This window comes from Acanthaster planci, linkage group LG11, assembly GCF_054643075.1.
Source record: "Acanthaster planci isolate LZ-2023a linkage group LG11, COTS_SCS, whole genome shotgun sequence".
Taxonomy (NCBI): Eukaryota; Metazoa; Echinodermata; class Asteroidea; order Valvatida; family Acanthasteridae; genus Acanthaster; species Acanthaster planci.
In genome coordinates, this window is record NC_141787.1 from 9,979,797 (window position 1) to 9,999,365 (window position 19,569).

At 40.4% G+C, this 19,569-nt stretch overlaps 1 protein-coding gene across 3 annotated transcripts in view; it reads left to right on the forward strand.

The window, feature by feature from the left end:
- The first annotated feature begins 1,561 nt into the window (after positions 1–1,561).
- The window catches only part of LOC110989119 (sushi, von Willebrand factor type A, EGF and pentraxin domain-containing protein 1-like), a 38,325-nt gene continuing 20,317 nt past the window's right edge, over positions 1,562–19,569 (forward strand). Inside the window, exons 1-13 of one of the 3 annotated variants that reach the window (XM_022253265.2) lie at positions 1,562–1,729; positions 5,573–5,716; positions 7,100–7,291; positions 8,107–8,241; positions 10,878–11,075; positions 12,435–12,614; positions 13,572–13,745; positions 15,318–15,491; positions 16,132–16,305; positions 16,955–17,055; positions 17,446–17,536; positions 18,047–18,250; positions 18,843–19,049. In XM_022253265.2, coding sequence (XP_022108957.2) covers positions 1,642–1,729; positions 5,573–5,716; positions 7,100–7,291; positions 8,107–8,241; positions 10,878–11,075; positions 12,435–12,614; positions 13,572–13,745; positions 15,318–15,491; positions 16,132–16,305; positions 16,955–17,055; positions 17,446–17,536; positions 18,047–18,250; positions 18,843–19,049 — 2,062 coding nt within the window. In that variant the 5' untranslated portion in view covers positions 1,562–1,641. The remainder of the gene's footprint in view (positions 1,730–5,572; positions 5,717–7,099; positions 7,292–8,106; positions 8,242–10,877; positions 11,076–12,434; positions 12,615–13,571; positions 13,746–15,317; positions 15,492–16,131; positions 16,306–16,954; positions 17,056–17,445; positions 17,537–18,046; positions 18,251–18,842; positions 19,050–19,569) is intronic. The other 2 variants (XM_087143324.1, XM_087143323.1) reach the window with 2 other exon arrangements.

Here is a 19,569-nt window from a genome sequence, read left to right on the forward strand (position 1 = left end):
ACCAGCGCTGATCGCGAAGGCAGGTGACGGTCGATCCTGCTAAACTTTCGCCGAATGAACTTTCTGTTGTGGTTTCCGCTGGCGCTGCAGCTTCCACCCACCAGGGAAATAAACACGGATATGTTTGTTTGAATTCTTGTTAGAAGAAAAACCACAGACCACGCAGATGCCAAGGGGCCAAGGGACCCTGATCCCGGATCTGGGAACTTTCACTTCGGCTTGATGAGCGGTGCGTGTTCGTCTGAAGCCGGCCTTCTAGAAGGTATATCACTGGCAAGTTGCCACCGCACTGACAAGAATCACAGGACACAGATTTCGTAATATCACACCACCGAGTTTGGAATGTTCAGTTTGTGAAGATCCCATTGTGAACCAGTGTGCCTCCACTACAATCAACTTATCTCCAATGGAATGTTGAATGCTTGCTGCATGAAACACAGTGACATTTCATAGCTGTAAATGCTTCGCCTCACTCGTAACGCACGTTTTGTTAGCTCTTTCCATTGGCACACTAGGAAAGCGCAGATAGAATAGAAATTGAACAAAAAGTAATCACTGTCAGGCGTTCCTCGGCAAGTGTCTTTAGGAAAGTGGTTTATTTTTATTCGGTTGTGTGTCTGATGGATTTTAGGGCTAAAGGTCTCAGTAAATGGGATATTCCGCTAAGCTGTACCAGATGACAGGATTTTCAGGCTACAAGGTGTCAGGCCCAATTAATATGATTACCTTGTGCTTTTTTATAATTCCCGAACACTCGCCTTTGACCTGTACTTGGGATTTCAAATGTTTTCTGGCATATAGGTCATATGAGTCGCGTGATGGGGTTGGCAGTGGGAAGGTTTACCCCAATGAAATCACAAAATCATGTGTGCACCATCAGTGGCTCAGTGTCCATCCAGGGGAGGGGACGGAGGACAGGGGGAAAGTTGACCCTTTGGAGACCAGTTGCCTTTTGGGGGAGGGTTGAAAGCGCTTACACTTTAGACAGGGTACCAACACCTGTTGGGGGATTCTTTTAACGGATGGAAATGGACCGTCACTTCCCCCCCCCCAGCCCAAAACCAGACACACTGATTTTCACTGTTGTGTCATTCAGCTTCTTTTTATATCAATGCACAGAGGGCACTGTAGAAATATAAGGAAGACCAAATGATGAGGAAACTCATCAGCTTTCAATGGTGTTACTTATTAGCAGTGATTATATGGGAAAATCTGAGCTTTAAATTTACATTTTTGCGGCCGGGTTTGCTAGAATTTTGCCCCTTTAACCTCTTTTGACTTTATTTAACATTTTTCAGTACGTAATGGGGAAACGACCTGAAAAGATTCCGAAGTTTTCGCCTATAGTTCAAGAAAATGTCGTAGAGAATTTGAATTTTGCTTATTTTCTTATACCAAGTAAAGTTATGCTAAACTCAATGTTTTCTGTGGTTGCATAGCTCACATTTTCACGGAATAAGTGTCACAGTTTGGTTTTCTAATGAGAAATCAGCTGCGTGCTGATCGCTATCTTTAATGCACAATCATAAAGCTGTTTCCGGGTCAAAAACAAAACCTCTAACATTCAGGCATCGAAACGGCCGCGAAGCTGCGCAGTTCAGTCAAGTGTGAGCACACAAGTAAGAGCGAGCCCACACGAGGATGGCGGACAAAATGCTTTTTGCACCGCTGCTGTTTCTCATCGTGTTAATATGGCCCACGATCATCATTCCAGTAACTAGCAATGAAGGTAAGAGACCAACATTTACGATGAATTGGGATATGTTGATCTTTGTAGAGGCGAATTACAAAAATAAAGAGATTTCAGCGGACACATAAGTCTCGTGTCGACCACGACCAGTGGTTGAGCGGTGTCAGTGTGAAGAAACGATGTTGTGTAGGCCAAGAATATACATGTACATGTAGGTATAACGTTGTCACCTGATAACAGGCGCGGTTCTAGAGCCATTTTTTTTAGTGTGGGTGTGTGAGGGGTGTATCTAGACCCTTCGCACGTGACGTCACCTTGTAACTTTCACTACTGCTCTTTGATAATTGACTATTCTTTCAACTGAGAAACAACAAATGCAGAATTGCGAGTCCAATATTTTAGAGTTTTTTTAATTAAATGTTATTTTTGCATGGGGGGTAGACAAAAGTTATTTTTGGAGGGGGCTAAAACCCTGGTCCCCATGATAACCGCGTCTGGCTGCAGTTGTCGCCGGTTGCACCAAGAAAATAGTTTCCATCCACAAATTTCCCATTTGGGGATTAAAAAAAAAGAATTCTCCATAATGGACCTTTCTCTCCATTCCTTTCCTCCGAGTACCCTTGATCCGAAACTGGCACTTTCCCATCCAGCGCCCAAATGCATAGGTCTTGGGGATTCAGTTGGACGACCACGTGCGTGATTTTTAATAAGTCTCACTTTGGCTGGTTGTTTTGCCCCTTTGGGATTTTTGCCAGATCATTGTGTTTGTTATTCCATAATTCCTTTTTTTCGGAGACCCTATGCGGCCCTTCGCTGTTTCTTCTGAACTGGTCATTTAATGATGTCACTAAAATTGTTCCCCGTGGTTGAGTCGTGTCCACCTCCATTTAAGGCTCCTCCTTGAGTTGCTCAGGCTGGGCGTCCCCCTGTTGTAAAATGCTGGAGCTGAAACAAATATCTTTACGAAATACGTTTTTTTCCCTCCAGAAGCGTTTTGCTGGCCGCGTAAAGAAAATTAAATCGTTCAAACCTCACCTCTCGTATGAATGACTTACTGTATTGTTTTAATTAAACGAGATAATACGTTGTGTACACGATTTTTTAAAACTTTGGCAGCGGTATGCCTCTGTAAGGACAATGTATCTCCTAAAAACGATATTTTTTTCCCCGCAAAATAACACAAATCTCGTAAAACGAAATTTAAAAAAAATGTTTTCTCCTGAAATTTCGAACTTTGGAAAAATGCATCTGGTCAAAATAAATGTGTATCTCGTAAACAAATTTGACAATTTGGGGAATTCACACATTATTTCAAAGTGTTACTGGAGCAAATTCTAAATGTAGAGAGGATGCGTACATTTCAAAATTTCAAATGATCCAGAAGGGGGCTACCTGGGTCAGAGATTACTGCTGGGAAGCCCCCCCCCCGCCCATTAATGCCATTGCGTGAATTGTAAGCCTAGGGTCTATTTGTTCAATATAACTGCAAATGGTTCAACTTCCTCGTGGATAGGCTTGCGCCTACCAGTCTCGTTTTTTTTCTGTAGAAGAACGACCATGTATTTTTGTGAAACTCTGCAGACGGTCGCTGCTTTAAAAATCAGGTGAATCTGGTTCAGACGAAAATGGGATTTGGAAACCCTATTGCAAAGTTGAAGTCTCACTAAATTGCACGTCCAAAGAAAGCGAGGTTAGAGGTGAGATGTACCGATGCATAAAGAGAAATCTTGATTTTGTTATTCCCCATAGAGCTATTAAAATAATGATAGCTCTATGTTACTATCCTGTACACGTGGACCACAGAGCTTAAGCTATACGACTTGGACTTGTGTGTCTTGGACTTGTGCATTAGGTCTGTGGATTCACAACGCGGAAAATGCAAACTTCGTTCAATACCGCCCTCTCTAGGTTAGTCAAGTATGGTACCCAGACTGCAAGAAACATGTTTGAAACGTTCTTTCAATACTTTTAGTCGGCCAATTTGCCGCGTGTTTTAAATCAACTAGTAACTAGCATTTAGTAGCCATGCATGCTACACGATCGTGCAGGTAGGAGCTACGGTACCGGTAGCACTTAGCAGACTGTAATTCTGCATCGGTATCACGGCCACAAATGTCATAATCACTGAAACTTGGAACATTGTGTTCAGCGGATCTCGAGTCACCGATACTAAAAGGTCGGGCTTCACAAGTTTCCGAGCATATAGGCTCAAACAATGAAACACGCAAACAGAAATTAACTGTAAATACATGATGTGATCATGGAGGAAGGAGTTCCTTCCTCCATGATGTGATGTACGGCCTACATCATGTATGTATAAACGCGGCGCACAGCCATGATGATCATGACGATGACGGCTGTGCATGGTGATGAGTGTGATGCAATATGCCTTGCCATTAAAACTTAAGCCTCAGACCTAGCTCTACTGAGTGGAGCGTTAGTGTTCCTCATTTTCGAAAAAGAGAAATACAATGTCCAAACGCCCCACTCAGTAGAGCTAGCTCAGACGAGTGTAGGCCCAGCTCTTGTTGTAACTTGTAATTTAAAATGAGTGGTACAATTTGTTGAATGAAATATGGTGATACCATGGTCCATGGCATGGACATGATGGAGGGAACTTATTCCTCCGCAGTGATAGGCCTAACATTAATTAATACCCAGCTGAATTGTGCTGCATGCAGTAAAGTCATTCCATTGTAACATGTTGCAGATAATATTTGGATCCTCTTACACAACATATGATGAAATACTTTCCCGCTGTTCACTCCAATCTTTGGAGGACAGTAGAAAACCCCTTTTTGTTATATTTGTTGAAAAATCTTTAAATGAAACTGATTAGTTCAAAGATTTGTAAATTTATACTCTTCTTAATTCAGATGCCGTTTTAATTCATTTTAATGATATGAGTGTATATGTATGTTTTATTTATTTTTTTTTACTGTCTTGATGCTGTAAATTCACCGACAAATCGGCCTTGCTTTGATAAATATTTATAATAAACCGTCATTGATTGATTGATGTACATAGGATTGGGATGACTTTGAGCTCTACTTTGCTGGTGGCTCTGATCTAAATAAACAATTACATGTACTAATTGTAGGCCGTTGTAGATTTATTCCTCCATGATTTAGGCCTACAACGAATCACTGCCACATACATGTACATCTACATGTACATGCCAGTGCTGCCGTCCATGCCATGACTGCAGGTTTATTTAGCCTTGTGATTTAAAACTTAGCCAAGGTCGACTAGCATGACTGCATACAGTACATTGTATATCATGGTAATCGTGTAAGTTAGTATTTAGTAGAGTCCAAGCTTTTCGTGGACTTGGTCCTTGGATAAATAAAACATTGAAAAGTTACATTTTCTGTAAAATGTAAGTCTATTTGAACACAAAATTTGCAAAATTTTTCAAAACCATCATGATTTTGTGACATGTTTGAACGGAGCTCTGAAGTGCGAGTCTAGTGCTTCGGAATCACCTACATGTACATGCAGTATGCATAAGTGTATTCCTTTGGTTGCTGTAGGCACAGATATGACGGATTAGTACATGTAGGCCTACATGTACTTTGGCTGCTACATGTATATTATTTTGAATGCCAAGCAACCATATATAGGTCTTGGCCGATCAGGGTATTGAATCTATCGATGAACAGTACAGTGTGTACATACTGTATACAATCATTTGCAGTGCACCTCCACAAGGAATATTAAAATAAATGTACATACAATATTCCATTCACACTCATGACACTGGTCATTTGAATTTTGATTGGGTCAACTCGTACATGTATTTACCAAGGTCAACTTGCACCCAGGTTAACTCAGACCCCAGTCAGCTCGATTCATTTTACTGTTGTGCTCCATGTCTTTTAGCCTGTGTGTATGATAATGCTGTTGCCACACTGACTGGACGGAGTTGTAGAAACCGACGTTGTACCATTGAGGAGAATAACTGCAGGGGCAACAGGGAATGTTTGTGTGATGGAGCATGTGGTTACCGTTGCATCAGCACCGTAGGTAAGTTCATACATATGCAGTAGTTGCTTTGGATCCTCTCTGCCTCGAACAGAAGCACCCCTCATTGGTTGAAAAGGGCCACGTTGGTCGGGAGTCTTCATTTAGTTGGTCGCGACTTGAGGACTGTAGGCCTAACACATGCATTTTATAGTCATTTATGAACCAGTGAAGTGCAGTCCTGACCAAGGGAGCCTGCGTTGGTAGGAAAGTTGTGCCCTCTCTTGGTCCAGCTCGAGGCCTATAATCTGAAGCTACATTATGTATGTGTCTCATGGTTCTATCAAAGGGTATTTTTGGTAAGAGTTCCATTTACGGACATCACATACATGTACATGTATGTTTCCTCACAGTGCTTTACATAAGCTGTCAGAAAGTGATTACATGTCCCAAAAAAGTCAATTTAGCAGTGAAAATATTGACGTGTTTACTTACATGGACATGTTGAAAACACTTAAGACTTGTGTCATCAGGTTTGTGCACAGGGTGTCGAGTGATGTAAGTATAGTATACCGTATACTGTATGGTACAATTCTTTCAGATTTTTAAAGTACAGTATACATGTACATGTACCTGTGTCTCAAGTACATGCAAACTTGTCTGTTTTCACACTTACAATGTAGCATATGAAAGGATATTTTGAAATTTGGTTTTCCATATATTCTTTGGCAAAACTTATGTCATTTGTGACTGAAAACCTAACCGTTACAGTGATTTTGGCACAGAAAGCTGCAAGTTTTTGGCATAGGGTCATCAATTTCCTTCTCTTGATTGGGTCATGATGTGATGCACATGTGCCATAGTAATAAACTAATGAGCAGCCGTTTTTTACAATGATTTCCGTGAGCAAATTTCGGATTTCAACCTGAACAGAAAAAATGTAAACAGAACAACGTCATGTCCTTACAGCAATGACCAGCAATGACCTCCAAATTTCATAAATTCATACCCTGAAATGATATCCTTAGAGCACCAATCACTAGCAGTGTTGTATTCAAGTCCATCACGAGTCCCTGTAAGTCCATCACAAGTCCCTGTAAGTCCATCACAAGTCTCTGTAAGTCCATCACAAGTCAGTCAGTCAATAAGCCAATTCAGAAGCTATTCAGATGAGCTGTAACTAAAGCATTGTTTTGTCTTTGTTCGCCCTGTTACTCTTGACTGACCTTGTAAGGGGACTTCTGAAAGGATATATGATGGACTAGAATACTATACTGATCACCTGTCATCTACAGTGCTCTATTTTGCACCCTGAAATGAAATTAAAGGAACAGGGTAATTGTACTTGTAGCCTTGTAACTATTTTCTTTTTTGTTTTTTGTTTTTTTTAAAGAAAGAAAGAGTTCTTTTCCCCGCTATGAACATGGACCTGTTTTGTTGCGATAGTTTCTTACTGCAGGGAGCTTGAGCCCCCTGTGAATGGATCCATCGAATACTTGGACGGAAATCGCGCCTTTGGCGCCAGGGCTGCTTACGAGTGCGATCACGGCTACCTGCTGTCTGGCGAGGACGAAGTACGGACATGCCTGGGTGAGAGGGAATGGAGTGCTGGCGAAACTCCACGGTGCATATCTCAAGGTAATGAAGCTATCCAGTATTGTCACTTTGTCCAGGGTATAAAGGAGGGAAGTGTTCTCATACCTTGTCAGCATTTTGATCTATCAAAATGATCAAATCCATGAACCAAGGGAGCTGTCATGTAAAGATTGAAACCCTAACCTGTCAAGACACAGCACAATGCATCAGGTGGAAAAGCCTGCTGCACTTTGTTGCACTTTACAATCAACAGTGGCCGAAATACCAGGAACTCTCCATGTTGACACGATGACAACTCTCAGCTCAGAGCGGTAAAAAAGAGAGGGCGTGTAATGAAAAAACCCCTTAAGTGTTAAAGCATGTACATCGAAAGTGCACTTCTGTTGCATGTAAACATTTAAAATAACCCGTACTTTACCAGAGGACGGAGGGCTCTGTTGCTGTGATGTCATTCAGGAAGGCACTGTTCAGATCCTTATATTTTTATGTTTGCATCTTTTTCTGTTCAACTGGTGAAGCCAATGAAAACATCTCTGAGAAAGAGCTGCTGTTCTTGTTGACCCTGTTATACACAACAGTGAAACACCAAGTAAATGTACTTGTACATGTAGGTCAGCAAAATGTTTTTAAAAAGTCTGCCAGTCACTGAATTTTCTGCTAGGAATGATGCCACAGTTTTCCCATTTTTGGGCACAAAAACAGAAAAGGTCACAAAGTATGATTGGAATATAGGTACATGTATACAGAACTCAAAGTTGCACTTTTTAGATTTGCGTTTTAATGAACTCCAAATTTTGTTCATTTGAGCTTCTTTTGTTGACTCTTTTTGCTGCGGTTGGATGGGTGCATGGGTACAGGAGAACTATGTCCCCGTCGGGAAGGTGTAGACAGAGAGTGTCAACAATCATGCACCAGACGAAAGGATTGCCTCAACAAACATGAGGAGGGTTGCTTGTGTGATGGTGACTGCGGTATGAGCTGTCTAAGAGTCTGTAAGTCTCACAAATGGAACCTGACCAGCTATTGTTTTATCTTAGCCCGTTGTTAGACGGGGATGCGATCTCTGTTCTGGTAGATACTGTAGCTACACCTTGGCACGAATCCCCCTCCCCAGTACCACATCCTTGTACGTGAACCATGCCTCACTTGCTCACAAAAATTGCCTTTTGATGTCCGAGTGACACCAACCTTTGGCCATTAGAGCAAACCTGTTTTTCTCACCATCCTCATTTCAACTCAAGTTTTAGATTTTTAACCCTGAGAACATCCTAAAAGAGCCAGACATTTTCATTGATATCATTGCAGTGCAGGTTACACTTTGATCACACATCGTTGGAAAAAGTTAAAGGACTAGTATTCAAACAAGAAATTTCTTTTAGTACAGAATATAATACTGTATCCTTTAAGAAATGAAAACAAAACCAATAATGCTAGCCTTTTATATGTTCAAATAAAGTGCCCATTAAAATGGGTACCAACGTTCAATCAGTTTAACCAAGAAAATGAGTTTTGTTTTTTCACCAAAAAACACACTGAACTATTTTCCTTCCCATTGGCACACCATTCAAATAAAATGTTTTCTTGTTCTCTCTACTAGACAGATACTGCATTGATCTAATACTGTTAACCTTGTACATGTAGTTCTGAAAACTTGTTAAATTTCCACTTTTTTATCTTTGTCCACTTCTTCATGGAATTGCACAAAAGAGTAATCCACTTTAAAATCTCACCAAGCTATCAAAACACTAAATAATGTAGGATATACTGTACAGTTGGGGCAAAACATTTACATCCATTTGGTAGAAACACAGTTTTCCTCAAGTTTTTGCTGTTTGAAATACCTTTGCCAACTTTTTCCTTACGAGGTCAGACAAACTGTATCTCAGCTTAATGTTCATAGTGTGTACTTCAATTAAAAATACTCAGAGACATTTATTATGGTTCAAAATATTAATATTGCAAAAAAATCATTTAGGGAAAATAGGGCGAATTTAACTCCATTTTGTCGTTCAAAAACACTTCAGAAAGTGGTCCACAGGGACTATGTGATGTAACAAAAAACACAAAGAGTGGCGCTATATAAAATTATGATTTTCTTTTGTAATGAATCCTGTCTCTGGGTGTTCAAATTTATTGGGTGTTGATTTGATGCATACACCATGTACATGTGTACATTACACTGTAAGTAGAGACCCATCTTGTCTCTTCTCATGAAAAGAAAAGTTGGTAGGAATGAGTGAAGCTGAGAAATTCGAGGAAGAATGTTTCATTCCACCAGATGTACATGTATGTAAATATTTTGCCCCAACTGTACCTCTACATTTACCAAATATACTAAATTAAGGTCCTTTTTTAACACTAATTGGTAAGGTAGTATGAACTTGCAGGCAAAACCTGTTACTAGTACCAATCAAGGGTAATCTTTCTGCGAGACACTTTGGCTGCCAGTTAATGTTGCGCTTCGGGTAGAGTCAAACAGGCCAGACCAGCCCAAAACAGTATGTTACATGTAGATGTAAACCTAATCTGACCCGATACTGATTTGACCTGTAAAAATCCAACCCGAAACAACAAGTAGGTAAAACCAGTCCTGTAAATTTATTGGCTTGTGTGCCTAAACTCATCCTCGTTCTTTCCCATGAAATCATTGTGAGAATTCAGGAATGTTGCAATGTATTTCTTATACAGTCCTGGTTGGAGTGTTCTGAAGTGTTCGGTACCTTGGGCAAAAACATATCTCGGACATGTATGTACCAGGCAGTGTGTTTCTGCAGTAATTACACACTGTATGTATATGAATGATCAAAATTTGACTAACCTCTTCGGTTGTTTTTCTTTTGCTTTTGATGACGAACTGACCTGACCAAAAAATTAGCAAAATGAAACTGACCGGACTGACATGATGGAAACCCCAACCTGACCTGACTAGGGCTGTGCCACATATCCGAATAACCAAACATTTGATCCATTATCGAATATTCAAATATTATTTTCTGAATTTGAATATTCAAGTGCAAACTTCATGAAAAGGAAGGGAACATTTTCTTTAATTTTAAATGAGAAAAATTGCACAGGGGAGGCTTGTTTCAAGCAACTTTAAATAAAAGGGGCAGAAATCTTTCAATGATTCAAAAAGTAAATTATTCATTGAACAATTTAAAAGGAATAGAAATTTTCAACTGGGCAAGAAGTATATTGCTCATCTCTTAAATCTTGCTAAATTGTGGCTGGAGATACGCCTAGATGTGAGAAGCTATTTTATTGATTACAATGTACAATTGTGTGAGTTATTGCAACAGATTTTGTATATGGTTTGTTCATCAGCAATTTGCCGGTTAGTTTGACCAAATATTCGGATATTCAATCGAATTGAAGGTCGAATAGTTGAGTAGTGAATTATTCGAATTGACTCAGCGCTAGACCTTACCCAAAGTTGCTGCTCCAGTTGTTTTTGCTTTCGGTTTGGGTATGCACAGCATCACTGCCCATGCACAATATACATGTACGCAGTGGTCAAAACGAAAATGTCCATTGGCCAACATGGAGATAGGCATGTGCAACCTGTGTGTTGTGAGCATGGATTACTCATGTGTTCATTACTCCATTGTTTGATTTATATGTTTCCCAGTTGTTGATGAGTACTGCCCTCCAGTGGAACTGAGCGAGGGCGCCGTTGTCCTGTTCATGACAACTAAGAAAATCGTGTACCGGTCTAAGGTAATGTTGGGCTGTGAAAATCAATACAAGATAGCAGAAGGCAACGTGAATATCACCTGCTTGCTCAATCGAACCTGGAGTGGACGGCCTCTCCGCTGCACTCCCAAAGGTCCGTGTACTTTTGTGGCACTTCATAATTGCATTGCTAAAATAATATTTTGTTGAATTGACCTGTTTATGAAGAATCACATCTGTGCAGCTTGTGAAATATTGTCAGAATACATGCACATGATATATAAGATTGGCTAGGAATGTGCAGCATCTGAAACAAACAACAATCAGTGTGCAAAATTTGATAAGGTTGTTGAGGGGCGTGGCTAACTCACAAATGGCAATAGGTCACTAGCCACCTAGCATTGTTCTTCAGTGAACTCGCTTAGCATAATCGATGGATTTCATATGGTGGCTATCAATTTACATTTCCCAGTGTTTATAACGCAAATACCAACCATTTGTAGTAAAATAAACCACAGCTGCAGATGGTGGCTGGGGGAGATTTACGTGAAGCTTTGGTTATGATAAAACTGACATACTAGACGCACTGAACATTTTACATTCTTTTTACAATGTGTGTAGTCTTTTATCCAGCAGTACACAGTGTACACAGAGCTCACAAAGTTATATTGAAATAAGCATTGTTATAAAAAATATTTAAAAAGATTTAGCGAGAAAATACTGTTCACAGAAACCATTCAGAAAAAAGGGTTACTCTTCCATATGTTTCAATGCATAGCTCTCTCCCTTATTAAAAAATCAAATTGTAAGGCTGAAATACATAGTGTATGTTTTTTTGATTACACGTACTTGTAAGTCTAGTGATCGAACTAGAAAGTGACACATACTCCATTTCAATTGCTTGTTTTTACTGTGGAGTATCTGTGGGTCGACAAAGACAATAAGAAATAAAAGCATCCAGGAGTGTTTTCTTCAAAACCATTTATTCAAATACACCACTTGACATTTCATATATTTAAAATGGATAGTACATGTACATGTGTATTTGCTTGCATCGTGTTTGAGGACACACTTTATATGTACTCATATCTGGAACGAGGTTGGGTTTTTTCCATCTTTTGTGGCCTGGCAGTAAGCCATTTGCGAGTTAAATTTGAGTAAAATCTGATACACTGATTTTTTAAATTCACGTGAGCACAACAACTTGAATTATCCATACTAAAACTGCTGGTGCTATACCTTGTGATTGGGGGCAAGCTTTTGCTTAATAGTTGTATGTACAAACATGTAAGAGACGCCTTGCAACAATACACTGTTCTCAATGGAGAAGAACGGCACAGAGGAACCAGTCCATTCCAGAGATGGTGGTCGCTATGCAAAAGCTTGCCCTGAATCACAAAGTATAGCAACAGTGTCTTTAGTCTGGGGAATTCAGATAACACAGTGTACCAGATTTTATCAAATTTAACTCGCAAGTGGCTTATTGAAACTGTTGGTTGGGGTCTTTTAACAGCTTTATGTACCAGCCCACCGGTCATAGAGGGTGCCCGGCATGACAGCTGGGAACACCGATTCTACGCAGGCGACGAGCTGCTGTACACGTGCAAGCCTGGTTACTACACCTATGGGCTTGGGCAGACAAGTACCTGCAGGGACGATGGGCAGTGGACAAACGTGACCTTGGAATGCTATCGTAAGTGCCAGTGTTTTAGTCGAGTCCTTCACAAAACCAAGCCTTGGTTGAACTGAGATAATCCTGGAACTGTATAAGTTAGGATACCATTCATTGAATCCACCTGATTTCAACATATACATGTATGTATAAGCTAGAGTGATGTTTGCACACAGGCACACAGCACACATAGGGGGTTTTGTATCATAAAAGTGATCCAGACAGAGTGGATAGAGCATGTTCTTTATCAATTTACCAATTTCCCAGAATAATGGAAAAACCCCTCATTTGGGGGCGGGGGTTGATTCCGTTTTATTGGTTTGTTTGAGTGTAATGCTCTACTGTCATACTGGCAATGTGTAGGACTGAAACATAACCTGGAAACATAGTAACAAGTTCTTTAAGGGTAAAACCAGTTTCTTTCAGTGTCCTAAGCAAAAATAATTTTTTGTTGGCTCTGCCTATCATCTCAGCTAAGTACGAGTCCCACTTAAAGTTATGTTGAAATGGAACGCCCAGTAATTTAGCCCTCGCAACGTAGTTAAATTGAGAATTCAAAATGTTAAAAATGGCAAGGGGTTGTTCCCTTCTGCCAATGTGCACTTGCAAACCCTGACATTTTAGCCTCATCTAAAGAGAGTTGGTTTTCGAAGTACAGTCATTGAGTCACTTCAAATTATACTGCGTGTGTAATGCATATATAACTGATACCAGTGAGCAGCCTGTTTATACCCAGCGTGAGATCATCAGCAAGCATTTCGGGCAGCATCGCTTACAAATGCGAGAAATAATACTGGGCCAAGTTTTGAACCTTGAGGCACTCGCCCAGTCCCCAGACAAGGTCTGGCAGTCTGAGGTATTCAACTCATAAGAAAGCTAAAACAAATGAATTTGTCTAAATGTCTTTCTTTGTTCTGAGGCAGCATTTTTAATATAAGATAACTTAAGAATGATAGGAGTTTTTCTGGTCTGTTTCAGCCAAAAGTTGCGGAGATCCAGGCTACTTAAGGAATGGCAGGAGAGAGGGAAACCTGTTCACCTTTTTGAGTAGGGTCACTTTCCATTGTAACATCGGCTACGAAATGCGAGGTTATGCCCACAGGACCTGCATGTCCGACCAGAGGTGGAGTTCCTTCATGCCGGAATGCGTTGGTACATAGGCACCTACCTTACATACCTAGTGTGGACTAAAAGATGTCCACGCGGTGCAGGAAAGGAAAATGTTCTGTGGACTCACATATGTCCACAGGACATTTCCCCTTCTCTGAAAAAGGAGTTTAGAGGCATTTGGGGGTTGGGGTCATCTGTTGTAAATGGAAGAGGAATAGTCAAGGAAACCTTGTACAAAAAGGCAGCTGAAAATCATGTTCCCAGTTCAAGAAAAACGGGTATTTTCACTGAGTTTTCTTAACTGCACAAAAAAAAGGAATGTCCACACTAGGTGTGTAAGGCAAGTGTGGGGGGGCAAATCATTTCTCAGATCTCAACCTCATTCAAAAAGACGACATCGCCAAATTTCGAATTGGTGTAGATCATTTATTTTTTCTGTGCAAAGATGCCAAATTCTGTTCTTGAGATAAAGCAAAAAAATGTAGAAGACCTCACCCCATGCTGGAAACACTAAAGGCCTCTCACAAAAGCTCCAAAGATAGAAACAAAGATGAACTTGACCTAAATGTAAAGGAAGGGTTTGAAAAATGGCCATTGAATATAATCTGACGCAGTTGTAGAAGATTCAAATAATACTCAATGATACATTTTCATGACAGGCTTTTTACTGGCTACATGCCTTACGCCTGTTTGAGTTTGCTGCCATGAACTCTTTAAAGAAATTCAGTAACTTTAAAACGTTATCAAAAGACTTAGTTAACTTTGAAAAAATGAAATGTCCTGGTAACGTGTAACAATCCAATGCACGGTTGTTTTCTCATCAGATCACGGCACACTGTCTTCTGATTCAGTCTATAATGGCTATGTTATCACTACTCTTCATTGTGCTACCAAGATTGTTAACTTTAATTGGGCAATTTCAAGTGGCAACTATATATTTAGTTTAATAATGGTTGTTTGGCCAACGTTGTCCGAATGATGGATGCTTCGCAGCAAACAGTTGACCATTTGGAACCAGGCCCCAGGGCCATGGTCACACCAATAGGTATCAATGAGCAATTTTATTCATCAGTAAGGAGGGAACGGTTACCATAAAATGTAATTGTACAAAACACCATTGGCCATGAATGCTGCAAGAATTGAAGCTAAGAGTGAAGTACAAGTGTTAATGAAATTTTACAAACTAGTTGAACTTCAAGCATACACATACACTTAATTGTATTTGCTCTTTGCACACTGCCATCATAGGCATGCAGAGCCTCGATTTGGCAGCTTTACACAATAAATATATCCGGTTCAATGATTCCCGTGTATGTGGCTCAGTAATTTTGCACGTGCTGCGGTAGGTCTTACACCATGTGATTGGAAAAAGCGATTCTAATGTGATGTACAAGCTGCGAGTTCTCTGCATGCCTATGGCGGCAGCATGCAAAGAGCGAACTGAAGATGTGAATTGTTAAAAACAGTTGATTTAGAATGGCGAAACTATAGTTTGTGTCAACACTTGATCTTGGGTGAAGTAGTGTGCGATGCAGTACATGCTGTACTATACATACTGTAAACTCCCTCCAAGACAGAAAATTATAAATATGGCTCTTGTTTTTGTTATTGCAGCAATTGAATGCCCGAGGTTGTATGCACCAGAATTTGGATCATTAGAGGGAACGCGGGTCACGTTTGGTTCTGAGGCATACTTGGAGTGCAACCGAGGCTACAAGCTCTTGGGAAGTGAGTACAGGCGTTGTCAGGCCAACGGAACTTGGAGTGGACAAGAGACTACTTGCCGAGGTCGGTGTCATTAGTTGTTGAGGAGAAATGTGGGCCCTCAGATTTAATTTGGTTGTTGAGAATTATACATTTTCTTATTTTTGGGGGGGCTGGGGCATTTTGTTTGCAGATGTTGATAACTCTCTCTGATAATACAGACTTCAAGTTGGAAAGGTTTTCTTTTTTGACATAAAAATAACTGCACAAGATGGATGAGCTTGTGCAGTCAAATGTGAGTAGAATTGGCATATCCGCTCCGAGCAGAACAAAAGAGAGGATTTTTTTTTTGGTACTCACCGCACAGGCGCCTCATGGCACGCAAGTATATGCGCGTTTGACACGGAGGGGGCTGAGTATGCGAAACTTAATTTATTCCGGCTTGTATAGTCTTTGCGTACACGCAGAACGCATGCAAGAACCTGCATGTAACCACCTGTCTTTCTATCACCGATTGGGGGTGCACCTCAGCTCGGGGCAAATTGTAAAACTGGTTTCAACATCTTTGTTTGATTTGGGTGGTATTGCGCATGTGCAGTGCTGAAGAATCCATTGACTAGTGGTCAAACTGTGGTTGGTACAGGAGCTTGTCTCGTTCAGTTGTGTAGGCTGCACTCCTGCATAGAGATACCCCAGCGGTTTTCTCTCTTTTTCTTTCCTCCAGTCATTACGTGTCCTGAGCCAGACACTCCGGACAACGGCTCCAAGAGGTCGCCTCGGTACGGGTTGGACGCCATCACTCACTTCTCCTGCAATTCGGGATACACTCTGTTTGGGAGTAGCACCACGCGGTGCACCGCTGATGAGAGGTGGTCAGAGCCCACGCCGGAATGCAAAGGTGATTATTGGCCCTAGTCCCTCTTGGCTTTCGTTACATGTACATGTATCTGTTGGGAGTGGGAACAAGGGAGGGTGTGTTTTCAAACAGCAGCAACAGCCCTTTGATTGGAACTCATGCATGTGCGCACAGGTTTGCCTGCAGATGCACTGAGCATGTGCGGCCAATTTCTGTTAGGCTTTCTGTGTACGTGTGCACGGTGTGCATACACTTATCACTAAACAGAGTCATTAACATATTGACAAAATGATGGTTGATGATTTACAACATGATTAACAAAATATCACGGGACACTTGGGCATTCTTGTTTCATTTTAGGCAATTCCATATATTATTGGCCCTAGTCCCTCGAAAATCAGTGTTGCGTGAATACTTTCACTGATTGTGCGTTTAAGTTTTGGTGTATTATTGTGCAAATAGATAAAGCCGCACAGAAGCCATTTAAATGTGGAGTTTCCATAGGTTTTGTGTAGCAAGTGGATGCACACAGCAGGCTTTATTTTGCACAAGTTAGCACTTTAGTAATGAATATACATGAACATGTGGTTCCATGAGCTTCACACAGATTTGTTTGTATTTGCCTGAAGAAAGGTAGTCATATCATCTGTGTTTGTTTTTTTTTGTCTTTGCACAATTTGGGTTATCACAGGTGATTGCAGCGTGGAAAGCTCTCCTCGAAATGGCTACTTTTTACAAAGATATGAACGTTACACACTGGGCCAAGTAGTTCAGCATGGAACAGTTATAGAGGTATGCCACAGAAAGTTCTTCCAAACATTGCAGTTTGCTTTTGCATTTTTTTTCTTTTAAAATGAATGATGTGTAATTTTTTGTGTTCCATCCTCCACAATTGTTGACTTTAATCAAAGGTTCCAGGGGAAAGTGTTTTGGAATGGATTTGTGCGTAAAAAGTGTCTTTGCAGAGTTCCTGCATTTTTGCATTTACATCACAATTTTTTTTTTTTTAGTACCATGTATTCAATACAAAGCACTTGTTGATTTGCCCAGTTAGGGATGTGTTCTTGTTTATCCCTCTCGTAGGAGGGTGTTTTATTCACGCCCTCGGCTCAACTGTGTATATGGTGTGTTCATGTTTTGGTTTATTTGATGAGTCTAACATTGACGGTGTTGCACGGACAGGTGAGATGTTACAGGCTTTACTCCTTAAACAGTGAAGAGCCATATGAATGCATCGATGGAGAGTGGTCATTTGACGCAGAGTGTGTTGAAGGTAAGTTGTGAACCTTATCAATATCAGTCATCATGCCCTTTGCATTTTCATGTATGAAGTACCTCATATATTTAGATACGATATTAAATAGTTTGTTTAGTATGCTACTTATTCGAGGAAAAAAGTCAAATGAAACATAGCTTGATCACTTTTTTGTGACCACTACATTGATGATGTTGTATTCAAATGTTTGTCCAAGTAAACACAAAAATGTAGATATGATGACGTCCACATTAGTGAGCCAGCCCAGTTTTCGTTTGAGAACAAAGTATCTGACACTGTGTTTGCCTGAGCATGTGGTTGCATTGATAGAACTAATCTCTCATGTACTGATTGATAAGCTTGAATGACCTCTCGAAGTACTTCATTCAGGACAATTCACCCAATCTGCTTCATCTGAGAAAACATTACATTCTGAACTTTCTTGTTAGCGTTCATATTTTTGTCTTTTAACTGAACAGAATTGGTCTGCCTGAAGTAACACTATTTGTTTTCTCCACATATTTACAGATCCGTGTCCCAAGCTATCAGAGCTACTCAATGGACAGATCACTTACGATCCAGAATTGGTGAATCAGTCGCAGAGCACTGTCCCCCATGAGACAGTGGCCACATACAGCTGCCTGTACGGCTTTGAACAACAGGGAGGGTACAGCACAACACGCTGCTACTTTGGTGCCTGGAATGGCCGTTGGGAGCCTGTCTGTGAACCGAGTGTGTCAAACTCTCTTGTGTTTTTAATCAGCTTTGTTTATCTGCACAAGGATACTACAGCTTCACTTCCTGTGCTTTTTTCAGCTTGGATCTCTTGCTCCCAACATAAATATTCCCAAATTGAATTGGTCTATTGGAAAACATGACTGGGTTGCATGCTAGTTTCCACAAGCGAATAGCTTTATGCTTGTCTGCTGTAGAGCATGTTTTCTTTGAATAAGACATATACGGCTCTCTAACCTAGAAGTTTGTAACTAAGTTTTGTAAGGGTTAATAGAAAGTCAAAATAATATGCATTGCAGATTATTATGGCCAATAATCTGTATTTGCTTAGCAATTCTGTTGTGCTCAACAAATTTGAGAGCTGAGCAGGAGTATGCATGTGGCTTGTGCTTGGAACCATCTTAATATGTATTCTCCAGAACTTTGAACTGGAGTCATCGATTGTGACTTCTATTTTCCAAAGGTGACCTCTGTGTTTGTGTTCGAGCTAACAAGTGTCAAAACCTTTCCATAATGTGAGTAATATCCTTTCAGAAGTAGAATAGAAGTGGTAAAATTATATAATAAAAAACATCTCTTTGTACCTCAGAGACTTGCAGTAAGGAAACTTTGGAGAACGGAAACGTGCGCTACACTAAGAATGACCAGGATTTTAGTGTGCGGGACCAAGACCCCCATCATGACGTTGTCAGGACTGCCAGATGTAGTAATGGCTACAGTCGGGAACCATCCTCAAGAAGGCAGTCAGTGTGCGAGAATGGCGAGTGGAGTGACTCACTTCCAACCTGCAAGCCAGGTGGGGAAAAAAATCCTCCAGTTCCTTATCTCAGTCATTCTGTTTGATGCACGGTCATACTTCTACAGAACCATGGCTATTTCAGCAAATATTTCTTAGGTAGCCACTATTTAGGTCTTAAGCATATCAGTACATGGAGTATTTTAAATGAACTTGTCAAATTTAAAGATGTGAAACTTTATGAACAGAAGAATCAAACAGTTAACTCTCACCCCAAAACGAGGACATTTGTAAAACGAATTTGTGACAAGGAAAAAAATTACATGCATAGAGCGGTATGAGTGATAAGCTAAGTAATTGATAATTAATAGACTTTATTCATGCGTCAGCAATATTGAAATTGAAAGTGAGGCTAACTACATGTATTCAAGTTAGGAATTTTAAAGAATTGTTAAAAGAATGATATGAAAGTGACTGACAAATTAGTACCTGTCCTCTGTGATGAATAATTTCATATTTGTGATAAAAAACATACATGTACTTTACAGTTACACCAGATTTTGAAAAAAAAATATGAAGC